The sequence below is a fragment of the Bombyx mandarina genome, chromosome 23, assembly GCF_030267445.1.
Source record: "Bombyx mandarina strain Sakado chromosome 23, ASM3026744v2".
Taxonomy (NCBI): Eukaryota; Metazoa; Arthropoda; class Insecta; order Lepidoptera; family Bombycidae; genus Bombyx; species Bombyx mandarina.
In genome coordinates this window covers 2,399,804-2,417,160 of record NC_143229.1, presented here as the reverse complement: position 1 = coordinate 2,417,160, position 17,357 = coordinate 2,399,804, and the positions used below count along the sequence as shown (strand labels likewise).

General features: G+C 34.6%; 2 protein-coding genes across 2 annotated transcripts; one reads left to right on the top strand and one right to left on the bottom strand.

Annotated features, from left to right (window-relative positions):
- Positions 1-129: 129 nt before the first annotated feature.
- Pak3 (p21 (RAC1) activated kinase 3) lies at positions 130-8,669 on the top strand. The gene is made up of 2 exons (XM_028181329.2): positions 130-1,021; positions 3,898-8,669. The coding sequence occupies exons 1-2, from the start codon at positions 319-321 to the stop codon at positions 4,689-4,691; spliced, it is 1,497 nt and encodes a 498-aa protein (XP_028037130.1). The 5' UTR covers positions 130-318; the 3' UTR covers positions 4,692-8,669.
- Positions 8,670-10,836: 2,167 nt separating this feature from the next.
- On the bottom strand, positions 10,837-14,419 carry LOC114248178 (methionine synthase reductase). Its single transcript, XM_028181340.2, has 5 exons — positions 13,830-14,419; positions 13,153-13,299; positions 12,449-12,679; positions 11,360-12,073; positions 10,837-11,089 (listed from the first exon to the last, which is right to left on the bottom strand). The coding sequence occupies exons 1-5, from the start codon at positions 13,944-13,946 to the stop codon at positions 10,877-10,879; spliced, it is 1,422 nt and encodes a 473-aa protein (XP_028037141.2). The 5' UTR covers positions 13,947-14,419; the 3' UTR covers positions 10,837-10,876.
- Between the last annotated feature and the right edge of the window lie 2,938 nt (positions 14,420-17,357).

Here is a 17,357-nt window from a genome sequence, read left to right as displayed (position 1 = left end):
TTATTTGTTTGTGACTGTGTATTCAATATATTTTATAAATCAAATACAATGTTACTTTCCGAGATTATTTGGTAATAAATGCGTAAAACGAACTGTGACTGGTTGCCGTCTTGCAATTGACATTTTGACTGTTTTTGACAGATGATAAAGTATCCTTCGTGCGAACGACCAATCCGTCCCAGAAAAGCCACTCCTATTATTGAATTTTAAAAAAACACATCTGTATTGTGTCGCGAGAAATGTAGCTAAGTGTTCATTGAATGAAATCGTAAAAGTGAAATGGCCTAGTCGTATGTGAAGTGACCGAAATCAATCAAAATGAGTGGGCGATCGGGTCGTGGTGTGTTCGGGAAGCTTTTCTCTAAGAAGCAACACAAGGAACGAGATGAGAGAGCTACGGAGATCGGGATGCCTACAAACGTGAAACAACATCTACACGTTAGTAAAAATTCCGAGACTGGTATGTTAGAAGGTCTGCCAACGGCATGGCTGCGACTCATAAATACACAAATTACGGCGGCCGAACAAAGCGAAAACCCTGATGCTGCCATCCAGGCCGTGAAATTCCACATGTACACGATAAAAAAGGAAAAAGCGCAAGATGAACCATTCAAACCTTTTGTTACGCAAGAAGTCATTACTGAAGAGGATATAGAGATTGAGAAGCTTTTGGATCACAAGAAAGCACATCAAAGCCAGGATTCGGACCTGTCTATTGGCCAGAGCAGTGAGGAGGAAACTACACACTACAATGCACCTTCAGAAAGACAGACAATGCCCATATCTCCGTCCAAACACAGCCTTAAAAAGAAAGATGCACTAATGGACATGGCGGCTGTAGTCCAAGATTTGACACTCATTGGTGATGACAATGACGAAAGCCCAATGCTTCGGAAGAAGGAGCTGAGTTATTCTAAACTCTCCGATGAAGAAATATATGAAGAGTTGAAGAGAATCTGCAATAAGGATGATCCCTATGTTAGATTTGAAAAAATCAAACAACTTGGTGCTGGTGCTTCTGGTGAGGATCCACTGTTTTTTATTTTGTTCATATAAGCACTCATTGCATCAAAAGAGTTTGTACTTTAATAATGGTGTAAATGTAACTTTTGAATTACACCGAAAAAACATTAATAATACAATGTTCCATCAAATACCAAACTAAATTTATTAAATGTGACCACAATTAGTGTAGTGCTTTCACAAAAAATATAACCGACAACTCTTCGTAAGAACCTCATAGCCTAAAAATAACTTTTAATTAGTATGTAATTCATTTTTGAAACAATAGAAACAAACAATCCTAACAATTATTTTTGTTTGGTTTTGGCCTTCCTTATTAAATGCCCTTGAAATTTTTTAATAATTCATAGTTAGCTTATAAAGTATCAATATTTATATAATTTATTGTTGGCTTATAAAGTATCAATTTAATAATTAGTGTAGATGTCAAGCAAACAATCCATGTTATGAGGTTGTTGAAGGTTATAGATGGATGGAAGGCTATGTACCACAAATTGCATAACTCTTCCTCTTTGATAGATAAAATGCTTTAAAACTAATCTTAGATTGTGTGTGTTGAAATATAGTGACTTCCGAGCTATATTTTGTGTTACTAACAATAAATGCTAACTTTCAAAATAGAATGTAAGTTTAATCCTTTTTAGATTTGTAGAACTATTGAAGTTTATGTAATTTAATAAAGTGTAGGCAGCTACATTAATTTCTTTGGAAGAAAAATTTAGCTTTACAGGAATTTAATTAATTTATAATATTATTACAATTATGTCATAGGAACATACAGGATGCAAGGAGACCCACTCAAAGCCAAAAATATATGAATAGTTAATAATAGAATATGAATTAGTTTTCAAGTTGTGTAACTTTTCATGGCAGTAAATACCCTGTAGAAATGAGCTTCTTAGCATTACCTATCAGCCATCACATCCTGCAAAAAAAATTGGATTCATCTGGCATAATTGATTCTATAATTCCACTTCCAACCAAATTATTTAGTTTACAAATAACTTTTTTCAAATTTACAAATTCATACATTAATTTTATTTAAAACAAGAACTTATAAGAACGAGTAATCTTTATTGATAGTAATTAGTAACACACTATATTTATATTGCACATAATGTTACTGACTTTATTGTGTGTGACAGATAAGAATTTACAGTTTGTTAACTTTGCAACACAAATCTTGATTTAACCTTCAAACTAAACTACACCATTGTTTTTACAACAAAAATAGGTGCAATGCTACTGCAATCAATCTGTGAGAATTTAACAGTTCAGCTTTATATACACAGAACTAGGTTAATCTTTTTATTAAAAGCTTGCCTCTGGCTAAGTACCTCAACTATTTGACAAAAAGCTATTTTTCTATTCTTTATTCTTTCTTTAAAATTCTTTCATCTGCTAGTTAACTCCATACACTACAAACCCTACTGGCTTTACTTGTTGCCATAGCAATAAAAAAAATGTTTCAGATCATGTTTATGAAATCTAAAATATCATTATATATTTTGGCATAGGATAACAGCTATTGTTTGAATCATACTAATATTCCAGTCTTAAGTGTCAAATTGAAAAGTTAGCACATACATGTGGTACACTTATATAAAGTAGGCCTTGTGTTTGCGTACCCATTATGATAATAATAACATATTTGTGTACCACCTATGTTAAAAATTACAAATAAAGTGACCTTAAAAATTGAAAGAATCTATACATGCCTTATCTAATCAATCTTAACAGTTTCAATTGTAAATATTTTAACACTGACTGTGTGAATTCTAAATTTATCTTGGCGTTTCCAGTACACCCTTGATGTATACATTGTATGGAAATTAGTCTCAGGCTTATGAATAAAATGTAAATATTTACTCTGCAGCATAGAAGTTGGAGCTTAGGTATTTTTAGAAACCAAAAGCTGATATTTTAGTTCAAGAATAAAAGTTAATGTAATCGGATCATTTTATAAACAAACAGAAAGATATAAAATCCGAGTTAAGCATTAAAAAAAGTTTTCATTATTAATGAGAGAAGTATTAAAATGTACATATTATAATATATAGGCAACAGATGTTCGTACAAGAAAATCACATTTCATTGAGAACTTCCTCCATTTTTATTTGAAGTTCGATAACAATAAGGTTAATCCAATTTAAATTGTCATTGTTTGAAGACACAGTACCAAAAAATGGTTAATGGGTATTTTTGCATTCCCCCATTCTTATCAAAAACTAACATTGAATGACCAATAAGTTCATGAAGTACAGACTTACATGTCACTTGGTTTTTTGTTTATGATGAGAGGGTATCGTGCTAGAATTACTGATTTATGCTATTGGTGCCAGAAACACAGAATAAGAAAATGCATAAACCATGAAAACGTTTTTCACAAAAAAATAATTAAATTCGGAAATCAAACATGCACTGTCATGATCATTAACCACTCAACCAACCAAGGTCAATAGAGGCATTTTAGTATTAATTTTTATATATCTGATCCACCATCATTATTTAAACTTCATTTTTATGCTTAGTTGGAATCAGTAGCTTTATGAAACATATTTGGTATTTCAAATTTGAGAGTACTTGTTATATAAATATCCAAACTGAAAAAGAAAAAGTTTAAAAAAAACATCATTCTCTTTTTTAATTATACTATCTGGATCTGTCAAATAAAAGTGTAAAACTATGAAGAAAAAAAACTAAAGAAATATTAGATTTATTACCATATATAATTACCATCATCAAAATGAATTGACATTTCAAAATTCCGCTTTTAGACTTTCTAATTAATTTTGGTTGTTAACTAATGAAATGTCCTATACCAAATAACATTGGTTTTTCTTCGATATTAACATAATAAATTTCTTTTTTAAGGTGTCGTGTTCATTGCCATAGACAGTAAAGACAATTCAAGAGTCGCCATAAAGGACATTGACCTAACAAAACAGTCCAAGAAGGAATTAATACTCAATGAAATCAACGTACTCAAGGGGTTCCACCATAAGAACCTTGTGAATTTCCTTGACGCATTCCTAAGCTATGATCATTTGTGGGTTGCCATGGAACTTCTCGATGGAGGTTCTCTCACGGACGTCGTAACTGAAGTGGTCATGAAAGAAGGACAGATAGCTGCTGTGTGCCGGGAAACCCTGCAGGCCGTCGCTTTCCTCCACTCTAAAGGTACAATCCATAGGGACATTAAATCCGATAATGTCCTACTCGGAATGGATGGGACCGTCAAAGTAACTGATTTCGGTTTCTGTGCGAACATCGTTGGTGATGAGAAACGACAGACCATGGTCGGCACGCCGTATTGGATGGCGCCCGAAGTGGTTACCAGGAAACAGTACGGGAAGAAGGTGGACGTTTGGTCCCTTGGTATAATGGCGATCGAAATGATCGAAGGCGAACCGCCATACATGAAAGAGACGCCTTTAAGGGCGCTGTATCTGATCGCGGCTGTCGGGCGCCCGAAAATACCACGTTGGGGAGAGCTGTCCCCGAAATTCCAGGACTTCTTGGATAAATGCCTCCAAGTCGACGTGGACATGAGAGCATCCGCCGAAGAATTACTAGAGCATCCCTTCCTGGAGTGCGCAATGGAACTGAGGACTCTCACGCCCCTCATCAAAGCCGCCCAGAAAATATTGCACAAGTGCTACGATTAAAACCGGTAATTGATTTTTGCCCCGTTGCGTGTTCCGCAATACGGAATATTCAAGTTTTATAGCGTTTTACAAAACTTTGCTACGTATTATTATACATTTTTTTGTAAGAATTTTTCAAATTGGTGCCAATTTCTTTTATTTTTAAAGAACGACGTATAAGTTTTGTTCGAATTGCCAAAATTAATGAGATTCATCTAAGAATCTTGAATGTTCATTTTGAATCGAAACCTGTAGATTTTTTTTTAACAATAACCAATAAGTCACGTTCGGGTTTTTCTTATCACTGGCCCGTGATATGATATCTCCTAATAGATATTGTTAAAATACGTCACATTAAACATCTAAGGCGGCGAAATAAACAAGGAATCTACCTAAAATCATGTACAACAAGATGCCATAATCAAAAGAAATATTACAATAGTTCAATAAAATCGATTTCATAAAATATTTAATATAATTCTGAACGTTTCCCTCTTTTTATTTAACATCGACAACTTTGTATATCTTATCGCCTACGCTGGTTGCCGACGATAAGTAAGATATCGTTTGCTTTATTCTTTATAAATTCAATGGAACAATTTAAAAAAATAAAAAAAACCGTTTAGGTGCATGTAATAGGAATTAAGAAACCTTAATTGGGTATTTGACTGAAATAAGTATACGTTTAGTAACTGAGAACTTTCTAGAAATTCTAAAAATATCAAAATCTGAAATCGACTTTCAAAATTAAATTCACTGAATGATATTCGAATATTAAATGTATTTTTCCCCCCAATATTGTACACGGGATAAAAAGTCTTGTATTCAGTCGTAAAATAGCAATAATAATTCTGACTTTTACGCGATGCTATTTAGATATCGCTTCTACACGAATATTTGTACACGTAACAAACTCCGTAAAATTAAGTCAGATACCCGAAACACCAAAAATGTACATAAATGAAATCGTATTTTTAGCTAGTCTTATTTTTGTATCAGTTTTATATTTAAAAAAAAAAGTATTTTTATATTTCATAGATTATAATTATTTTTACGTTTACAACCAAATAGAAATGTAATGGTTCAGGTGACATTTTTTCGACAAAACCTTCTTTTTTTTTTTCGTTCACACATTCCTCTTTGAAATATTATGCATTTTACTTTCACGAATTCATTGACTTCTCACAAGACTGTTTTAATGTATTTGATAAAAAAAAAGCGTTATAATTTTACAAATTAAACATTCTACAAATCATATATTTTTAAGTTTATTATTATTATGTAATGTTCATTTCCTATGTAATTTTACGTTTAATAGTATTTATGTAATACGCAACGAATTATTTGTACACGTACGTACGTACCTTAGAAGTGCCCTAAGTATTTTTTTGAAATACCGCCAAAATGTGTCTTTGTCTCATGAATTAAAATAAAATTTGATCACCAGCGGCAGGGCGTGGAATGGGACTATCCTTGTAGACGTCAAAGGGTAGATTAGTGAGAATTATAATGCAATTACGTTCTAGTATTTAAAACGAAATTATTCGTCAGTTTGCCTATCTATACAAATAAAAAAGTTAAAATTTATGAATTTAAAACATTTATTTCTTTATTTAGCTTTATACACAAAAGCACAGTGGTGGAACTAATGCCTGAGGCATTCTCTACCAATCAACCAAGGATGCTGTGAGTCCAGTGGTAGGTGCATCCAAAAGCTTCAAGTTGATTGAATATTGCCGCGTTAAAAAGTTTCTCTGATAGTGAAGTCGCCAAGTCGTCTACGCATCACTAGTTGTCATCTCAGATCGAAATAAACTTTAGAGAGAGTATTATTTATTGTACGCCAACAAAAACCAATGCGAAACATTAAATACAAAAAAATACAATTGGCGTTCTTTATCGCTAAGAGCGATCTCTTCCAGGCATAAACTTTACATATTGAACAATAACTCAAAAATCATTTGTTTCCGTATCAACATTTTTTTTTATATATGCACTACCGAATAACGAGGAAATTAACTACGACTTTAATACGTACATGTATTTCCCTGTACGCGGTGTATCGTGTCGCCGGGCTGTTGGTAAAAACTTTATTTGGCGTCAATCAGAGGATATTTTAAGCTACATTGACGTATAACCATTCAGTTTTCCCGCTCAACCTAAGACCGCATCCAATCGCCGAAATCGCCGGTTTTCGAGGTTATGAGGAAAATATAGGAAAGTCAACTTGGTTGTTGCTATATGCTAATATGCTTTGCTGCAGTTTACCGTTGGTAGTAAACTTATTTATATTATTTTCCGTTAATATTATTTTCTATTCTATCAGTATTAAACTCTACATCGCTTATATGAATCGGATCACTATACATACCCAAACCGCGAGCCTTTAAATACGTACAATAAAGAGTACCTATGATGTGTGCATCAAAATAGATTAATGATCAAATTTTAATTTTCCTTCATCGACGAAGATCCTTGCATTTGGAGTTACACGAAAAAAAAAAGAGTGAAATCTTGTTATTTGTCAACAAGCGTTCAAAGCAGTCGTGAAAAAACGATTTAGGAGTCTTTTTTTAAAGTTTCATTGAATTCCCGTTTTTTACACAATTCCTGGGGAATCTTCAATATCTTAAACTGTCATGGTGTCTTTTTTTAATTATTTCACCGGCTTTGTGTATTCACTGTGTAATAGAGTACCAAATGTGCCTGCTTGATGGAATGTAGGTAGTTATAAGTTAAGTTTAAGCTTTAACAGAATACGCGACGGTTGTGACGTATATTCTAATCGAGTTTATGATGTGTTCACGTCATACATACTAACTGTCTGACCTTTGCTCTTTGGTATGAAACTACGAATAGACTTCACTTTAAACTTTGACTATAATAATTATCGAAGGGAATATCTTGAATTCAAAGTGTATAATTTTTTATATCTAAGACCCAAATTAACTCCGAAAACATAGTTTCGAGACGTTTCCAAATGTAGATCGCAACTTTGAATAGATTCGGTGCTATGCTTGATAAATTAAATATATTATAATCACAAAATTGTTCATAAGGCGCTATATGTAAACTTTATTGATCGAGTTTAAATTATGAATGAACATGAAATTTGTGGGTGACGAGTAATCGAGCTTCGTTCTATCAAAGGTTAAGGATTTAGGTACAATTAGTTTGAATTGTCTCAAGTCTATGATCAAAAGTTGGAATGAAAACGGCATAGATGTAGTAGTAACTACTTATGTCGCGTTCTGTGAGAACAGTTAGTATGAACTGAACCTCATTATGACTTCTGTGCTTAATGCGAGTTTTTTAACGTTTTCAAATAGCGTTTTTTTTTCTTTTCTTTCCTAAGCTGATAGCCTTGAGTGTCTATATCAGCGTAGCCTAAACTAGTAGGTGAGCTCACGGGGCTCAAACCTGATGACGTTGCTAACACGAACCCTAGCAAGAGCCATGCTTCACAGAATCTACCACCGGATCGGAAACGCGACCCACTGAGAAGATATGGCGAGAAACTCAGTGGGCTGTGTCTGAGGGTTTATTTACTCGTCGAGCCCTTCGTCGCAAGCGACGGGTTCGACGAGAACGATGACCGGTGCTTGAGGTACCTAAAAGCACTAGTGGATCAGGAGGATCCGAAATGACGTTTTGTCTCGATAGCGTAAAAGTTAACTCAAATTTGTATGGAGTTGGAACGTTTGCCTACGTTTGCCGCTAGGGGCGCTGTTCCAACTGCATACAAATTAAAGTTAATTTTAACTCTATCGAGAACGTTAATAAACTCGCACTAAGCACATTGGTCCCCTATAATAGGATAATACGCAATGTGACGTCACAATAAGTTTCATCCCTTATGTATAACTGAGTCGCGCAACGAACCACAGTATGCTAGATACGCTGTAGTACATAAGTTATATATTATACACACACCAATGACACTTTTTGAACGTTATATCGATATAATATTTGCCTATTAAATTATTTTTGTAAAATGGTTTTTTGGGTTTTTATTTTTCATTCTCTTCAGTTGTGTTGTTCAATACTTACTTCGGATCAACCATTATTATTATTATTATTTAGTCCGCAAGTGAACAATGGTACAATGGTTCAAGTACCGACAGTCACAACGGTCTGTTAATGCCTTCAGGATGCTGTTAGGGCTGACCCGGACTCGGCGAATCAGGGATGTGCACCTTTTCCGCATGGTCGTAAAGAAACAATCGACTCGTGCCTCGGCGAACATTCCCGACGCGCTACAGAACCGAGGTAGCCCAACAACACCCTGAACGCATTGTTGTATTGGACGCGTAAGGCGCTGTACTGCTTTTGAGTTATGGGTACCAGAGACTGACAAAACATTTATATATGTTTAAATATATAATAAACACCCATACAAAGAGCAAAGAAACTTGTTCATCACACGAACCTTTGCCCGATGTGTTAATCGAACCCGCGACCCTCGACGCAATAACCAGGGCAGCTAACTACTGTAACACCGACTCAGAAGTCAATATATTGGCAAAGGACAATGCCCAAAAGTGGGCCAACTTCATGACAAAACTATTTGTACTTGAAAAACTATGCCTTATTTTTTCACGTTGTTTAGTTTATGTATTAACATTTCTTTCACCCTGGCATTGTTTTACAAAAAAATAAAGTACTAATTTGATAACATCCCAAAACTGAGTACCACAGTTTTTAAATTCGCCAATAGACAAAGGGCAAATTAGCCCCTTACAGCCTTATAGTAAATCTATAAGCTGACAAACGAAAGAGTTGTCTGTGACTTGAACAACAAATAAAAAAAAAATTGCTAATGGTTCATTCACAGATTTTTTAGTTTATTGTTCTTCAATTCAATATTTATGTATTGTAATAATAATTATTACTTAAAACCATGAATTATTTAATATTTTTAGATATTAATGATTCCATTAGTAAAAATCTCAATGGCCATTACTCTATTCTTATTATATAATAATATGATCAGAGAGTTTTGGCAGCAACCCGAGTGAGGCGTCACTTGAGGTTTTATTTTAATGTTTTTTAATAGTTTATTGTGATGTTTAATATGCAAATTGGGTGTTGCTTTGTGTATTAAACGTCAATAATCGTTGTTCACGATTATTGAGGCATTGGAATAAAACTGTGGCTAACATAGCAGTGACTGTTTTTTTTTTCAAGATAAAAGGTCTGCGGAAATTCACGCTCACTCAATGTGCTATTCATCGAGTCGACATCAAAACTCCCAAAAAGCAATAAAAAGAGATACACCAGCTTTTTATTAACATAAAAAAATATAAAAAATATAACTACGCCAGACTAGGCTGTATAGGCTACGCTCTTTGCCTGCTTGTTGGCGAATTTAAAAACAACAACAACAATATCGTTGCCGGCTACCGGATTTCATTTCTTTTTATTATTATTATGAGGATATAATATGAATAAAATGTACGTAAGGGCTTATTTCTAGCAACATTAACCACAATTAACTTATTTAATACTGTAAATAATGATGAGAGCGATTATTGATTTCGAAGAAAACAACAACTTAGTTTTAGCTGCAGAAAAAAACAGATTTCTCTTAAACCTGGGTGAGAATATAAAAATCGTTTTCTAAATATGAAACGATATTTCTTTGTCTATCAAAATAAGTTAAAATCATCATCACCCGACAACTTTTTTTCAAAAAAAGTCCTTTGTATTGAGTTTTTTTTTATTGCCCTTGTAGGCAGACGAGCATACGGCCCACCTGATGGTGAGTGGTTACCGTCGCCCATGGACTTGGAGGGGAGCTCATTCCATAGCCGGATGGTACGTGGCAAAAAAGAACTCTGGAAACGCACTATGGATGACCGTAGTGGCACTCCCCATGGAACCTTTGCCTACGTTTGCCGCTAGGGGCGCCATTCCAACTGCGTACGAATTTGAGTTAACTTAACTCTATCGAGAACGTTAAAAAACTCGCACTAAACACACAGTTTTTGTTTTGGTCAGGAGGAAATCGCCGGACTTCCGCCCTTCACTGGGGATGGCGGGCGGGGTATGAGCACAAAAATCCTAGGGCAACGTTATTTTGAGGGCTGCTATTTTTAGGCATTTCTGACTGAATAATTATTTGGAATAGTAAGTTGGAAAATATATTTAAAGAAAAGGACTACACTTGAAATTGTATGTTTATTTACTTTGAAATTTTTTCTTCATTAACACCAAGCGTCCACAATATATCTTCTGTCTTTCTCCATCTGCACTATATATTTCTCATGATCCTCTAAACAATTATCATATTTAGTAAGGCATTTAATTAAGACATCTTTTATTTGTTCTGCTATCGTTCTAACATCTCCGCAAACAAATATATTTGCTCCATCTTTTATTAACTGAGCTATCTTTTCTCCTTCATTCATAACAGCATCCTGGAAAGTAAAATTTATAATAGTTACTCATTTGATGCAGTCAATTTTATTAAAAAATTATATTTTTGCAAATACATTTTGCCTAGAACTAACATGAGTACAAATGTGTTCCCAACATGGGTGATTCGAGAATAAGCCAATGTAGGTTGTAATCATGGATACTGATACGTTTGCAAAAGCCTATAGAAGAAAATAAATTTTGAATTTTTCAACTATAATTTTTTTTTTTATTATAGATATATATATATAAAATTGTAGAGAGAAATGTACCTGAACGTATTTGACTTCATTGTTATCAACTCTCGAAAAAGATACATTCAAACTATTCAATACGTTCCTTGACAAAAATCCTTTTAGTTCCTTCTCGTAGATAAAATCTAATTCGGGATTCCTGCATCCGAAAAACAGGTCGACTGTACCAAACTTTCCTTTAGAATTCTTCTTCTTTGCATACTCTATTTCTTGTAAAAATCCTATAAAGGGAGCTACTCCAGTACCGGGACCAATGAATATCAATGGAGTTTCTAAATTTTCAGACAAACTGAACCCGGAAATATTCTTCCTTATATAAATAGGCACCTTGAACTCACTTCTCTGTTTATGGTCTGTTAAACATAAATCATTTAGACTATGCTCCAGATTGATGTTTTTGTTCAAAATGTGATCTTCCAACCAACCAGTTGTTAGACCTCTTCTGTTATTTCCTAAATTCATTACGGAGAAGCAAATTTTAATTACATTACTGTCTTCTAAATATGAATTGACTATAGAATATGGTCTAGGCAGTAGCTTCGGTAAATAGGATAATAATACTTCTATTGGTGGCTTGCAGGATGAAAACAGTGTGAAAATATCCAAAATGTTTATTTGTTTATTTAATATGTGAGTTTTATATGCTGTAGATCCTTCCTTGCTGCTTAAATATTCGAGTACTTGTCTTTCGTTATCTTCTTTTGTATATCTCGATATCGCTAACAGGAACAACTGAAACAATTATATTGTAAAACATTGGTACAAAAGTATTCTTGTTAAATAACTAATTGCATTATTTGTGTCAACACTAAATTAAGTGATAAATGAAATAATATTTAATCTTCGTGACTTAAAACATAAGGAATAAAAACAAATTAATAATTGACTGTTTGATAGTACATCTTAAAAATAGTTATACTGTTAGTACTTTTTTTTTACCAAACACTGTGATTTCAAATAATTTTATCAGTGGGGGTGGTAAAAACACACCAGAGGAGGTCAAAGAATAGATAGATAAAGTTTGTTTTGTAGTAAAATTAAATGGTAAAATGGGTAGTAAAATATGTTATAAAAATTTTACAAGAGAAGCATCAAATAATAACTGACCTTTTTAAGCAAACACCGAAGATCCAAACAATCAGTCAACACTTGTCTCAATGTTGATTTAACAGGTACATGTGTTGGTATTTTACTTTCTTTATTCCCTAAAAGCAACGTGTAAGGTAAATCTGCTTGTGAAGTAAGACTTAAATGGTTTAAAATAAAGTCCACTTCAACTTGTGGGTTTTTAGGAATGATACCTATTGTATCACCAGCCTTGAAAGTGAAATTACTATCCTGGAAAAATAACAATAATTCAAGTATTAGTAAAGCAAATAATTCTAATGTGCATAGTAAGTACACAGCAGGCTACAGTTTAGCTGTGTTGTAATCATTTCTGATATTGATAAGCGACAGTGACAGCTTAGCATTAGATATTTGAGTGAGGTGAGCCTTGTGACTGTTAATAAAAGCAATAAAAACACAATTTGTTATTTATGTTAAGAATTGTAAGAAACGCAAGATGAATTGACATAAATCATAATTTGCTATAATCCATTTTTGAAACTATGTATGTGTTTAGAATATCAAATATTTAATTATTTTATATTTGATCAAATTCAGTTAAATGTTATGTTACTCAATCCATATTAACCATAGATTATTATATTTTCAAGGCATGACAATTTTACTTCTCACTCAAATGTTAGTTCTATGGTGAGAATATTTTACAAATTTTAATAACATAAACAACATCCTGCAATAGTTACCTTCACATCAAAAGTGATTTCATAAACATCTTTGCATCCTTGATCACAAGCAGTCAACCTCCTTGATTGAGAAATTGTAGCATAAAATAGCTCAGAATTAGCAAATGGTAATTTTGGGTCTGGTCCATTATAAATTGTTGTGTTTGCCTAAAATTAAAGCCCTATTTACTTGTAACATAACTAAAGAGTAGTTAGAACCAAATACATGTTTTGAACTGTATAATGTTTGCTGGGCCTGCACTACTGATGGTAGGACCTCTTAAGAGTCCGCGTGGGTAGGTACCACCACCCTGCCTATTTCTGACGTGAAGCAGTAATGCGTTTCGGCTTGAAGGGTGGGGCAGCCGTTGTAACTATACTGAGATCTTAGAACTTATATCTCAAGGTGGGTGGCGCTTTTACGTTGTAGATGTCTATGCGCTCCAGTAACCACTTAACACCAGGTGGGCTGTGAGCTCGTCCACCCAACTAAGCAATAAAAAAATAATTAAAAATAAACATTTCCCTTTTGCATTTTTACTTACATAATTACACATAGCGTATTTGTTATGCTAGCTAGGCAAAGATTTAATTATTTTTTCGCGGTTCGCGTTTAATATTGTCATTACATTATTTCTGAAGATTCTAAATTACAGTTATTCATTGAGATTTAGATATTCTAGACAATTTGTACTTACATCTCCCACTCTGTATTCGAGTTTCAAAGAAATCACTTTCGTTATTGTAGGTAAAGTAAATACAGTTTTTTCTGGTAGTACTTGCAAAGTATCTCTTAGAGATTGAATCACTACCATGTTTTTGAAATGACCATTAATTATTCATAATGTTTAAAAAGCATCCTTTAACCACACATCAGCTAAAAATTAAGTTTCATTTTGGATTTGAACCTTGCACCACTTTAAAAACGTGCAGAAGTGTTTAACATAGATTATACACTTAATATGTGTTTAACGCATAGAATAAACACTATATTCGAGAATCGAGACAATGACGTGCAGCAATTCTGCGAATTTTTAAAATTTTTCATTTGTAGCAGGCAAAGGGAACGCCGCATATACTTTTAAACATTTTGGAATAAAGGTCGAAGCTTCGTATTCCCAACAAAAAGTCACATACTTCTAAATAATATTTACGAGTTATAGAATATTTTAAGTGTATAATCTATCAGTTAAAGAATACAGATACTTCACAAGTACGTATTCCACCATAGGGCTCTTTTTTTTTCCTTTTTTCCTACTTAACGGCCTAGCCACGGGGATCGACATGGGCAGTGCGAACGACGAAGCGGCGGATGAGGCGACCACTCGTGCGGCACCGTTTGCAGGCCACGGGTAGTCACGTTCGCCGCCGCGACTAGTAAGGAAGTCCGACAACGAAATGTCTATATCGAAATTATCTCGATATTGCTTAGAAAGAAATAGTTTTTTGGTTCAAGACCTATTATTTGGAAGAGATTGTGGACTACATGATTTGAATAAGTATTGGAGTATAGGTGGAGAATTCCACAAGAAGCACGAGAAATACAGAATGTATCCAGAAAATTTTTCGCTGGCTTTGGGTGGCTAGACTTCCAAATAGCTGGTCTAGCTAGTATTTCAGCAATAAAAATTTCAGTGTTCATTTTTCGCGGCGAAAACAACTAAACTCATTTAATCACTGCACCACTGCACTTTTTGCTCGCCCACCGCGTCGCAAGTCGCCCGCGCGAATCGCTCGATACATTTCGCCGGTCGCCGTTGCGCGTGGCTTGATAAGTACATTGCTATGCGTTTATTTTAGTCGCTAAACGCTTCGCCGTTCGCACCGCGCGAATATTAGTACCGGCGAATGTCCCGTGGCCAGGCTGTAAGCCTTGCGAAGCTATGTCAGCGTAACCTTAACTAGTAGGTGAGCTCACGTGGCTCAAACCTGACGACGTTGCTAACACGAACCCTAGCAAGAGCCGTGCTTCGCAGAATCTACCGCCGGATCGGAAACGCGACCCACTGAGAAAATCCGGCGAGAAACTCAGTGGGCTGTGTCTGAGGGTATCTAAGATGTACCCTACACATCTGCTTTATCAAAATTGTGAAGTGCTTAGTATCCGGCAATTGTTAAATTTGGTGGCGTGAAAATTTTATAGATTTTTTGTTATTTGAAAATATATTTCGTCAAGTGTTTTCAAAATGGATAAATTTGAACAAAGATCGGTGATAAAGTTTCTTCATATGTAGGGCATGAAGGGGAAAGATATCTATGACGAGTTAAAGAATGTTTTGGGTAAATGTGCTCCTTCTTATGCCACAGTAAAAAACTGGGTGGATTAGTTTAAACGCGGTCGTACATGTGTCCAAGATGAAGCCCACCCCGGACGTCACGAGACCGGAAATGGTCGTGAAAGTACATGATATGGTTTTAACAGATCGACGATTGAAGTTATCTGAAATAGCTGACACTACAGGTATCTCAAAAGACCGGGTACATCATATCCTAAGTGAGGAATTAAATATGAAAAAGTCATCGGCCCGTTGGGTGCCGCGATTGCTTACGCACGATCATAAAAGGATTCGAGTGCAAAACTCAAAAGAATGTTTGGACCGTTTCAGAATAATAAAGCCGATTTTTTACGTCGATTTGTAACAGCAGATGAAACATGGGTTCATTATTACACGCCAGAATCAAAAATTCAATCAAAACAGTGGACGCAATCGGGATGGTCGGCTCCAAAAAAGGTCATGGCTGTAAAGTCGGCTGGATTAGTCATGGCTTCCGTCTTTTGGGATGCAGTTGGGATCTTAATGATAGATTACCTTCCTAAAGGTCAAACAATAAACAGATAATACTACACTAATCTTCTAGATAATCTTCATCAATGTATTCAGTAAAAACGACCAGATTTGGCGAAAAAAAAACATTTTCCACCCTAGGGTCACACATGTGTTAAAGCTATGGCAAAAATCAACGAACTGAAGTAAGATTTGCTGCCCCACCCACCTTATTCGCCTGATATAGCGCCATCAGACTTCCACTTATTCCCTAAGCTCAAAACTTTTTTAGGCGGACAGAAATTTGCCACAAATGATGAAGTCATAGCCGCTGTAGAGGAGTATTTTACAGGCCTCGAAATAAATTATTTTATGGAAGGCATTACTGCTTTAGAACGAAGATGGAATAAGTGCGTAGAGGTTCACGGAGACTATGTCGAAAAATAAAATTAATTTTATCATGGAAAGTTAAGTGTTTCATTATTAGGCTAGGTACTTATCATCCCGCCCTTGTATATCCCCTAAACAGCAAGAAATGCAGAACTTCTATATTTAATTGGTTGCTTAATTTCAACTATGAGGACACTGAAGTTTTGTTAAATAACTTTTAATGTTTTTGACTACACCCACACACACCCTCTTACACTCACTCATGCTCAGACTCATTACATCCTTTTTTTTCCAGTTTAGTTTTTTCTATTTTTGTGTATTTGAAGTAAAGCTGTTGTATTCTTTGTACCAGGAGCACTGCTGCTTGAGATACAGGTTTTATAATTTATTACCTAGTTCAAGCACAGATGCAAATTATGATTGTGTTTCTATGCTAACAATAAATAAATAATAAAAGTGTTTGTGTGCAAGTCACACACGGTAGAAGGGAAACTTATAAAATATAGCAGCGACATCTGTTGATAACAAACTAAATAGAAATAAAATAAACATGGCGCATAACCGAAAAACGTTAGATACGTTTTTTCCTTCCCACGTCGATAAAGAACTTTCAGTTCAATAAATAAATAAAATAAATAAATTATTTGTGAATTTCCGTAAACTGTCTGTAAAAAAATCTAACTAGTAGGTCATCTAACTAGGCCCAAATGCGGGCGATAGTACATACATGGGATTCGTTAAGTGGATAGCTACTACTAGCCACGGCAGTCCCACATATACCGCGTACACCATTGACGCACAGATTTCGGAAACTCGGTTCATGCCATGTTAAAATAATACGGAATTGTCCTTAATCCGCCTGTTATTGCTTCAACATTGGCGTTAAGTGTTACATTACGGTTTTATCGCCGGAACACACACCAACGTAACTATTTAACAACATCTCTACATCCCAATTTGTTGACGAAGTTGGTGTCTTGTTTTAGTCGTACTAATGTCTTTTCAGCCAAGACTTTTAGCTATTAGTTATTCAACATCAATCAGTCTATTGCAATATCCTGTTTGTAAGTA

Bases quoted from the DNA above. Each gene is read 5' to 3' on its own strand.
- Pak3 (XM_028181329.2), top strand. From the start codon at position 319: ATGAGTGGGCGATCGGGTCGTGGTGTGTTCGGGAAGCTTTTCTCTAAG. The intron at 1,022-3,897 runs GTGAGGATCCAC...TTCTTTTTTAAG, and splicing joins ACTTGGTGCTGGTGCTTCTG to GTGTCGTGTTCATTGCCATA.
- LOC114248178 (XM_028181340.2), bottom strand. From the start codon at position 13,946: ATGGTAGTGATTCAATCTCTAAGAGATACTTTGCAAGTACTACCAGAA. The intron at 13,300-13,829 runs GTAAGTACAAAT...CTTTAATTTTAG, and splicing joins TCGAATACAGAGTGGGAGAT to GCAAACACAACAATTTATAA. The intron at 12,680-13,152 runs GTAACTATTGCA...TTATTTTTCCAG, and splicing joins AAATCACTTTTGATGTGAAG to GATAGTAATTTCACTTTCAA.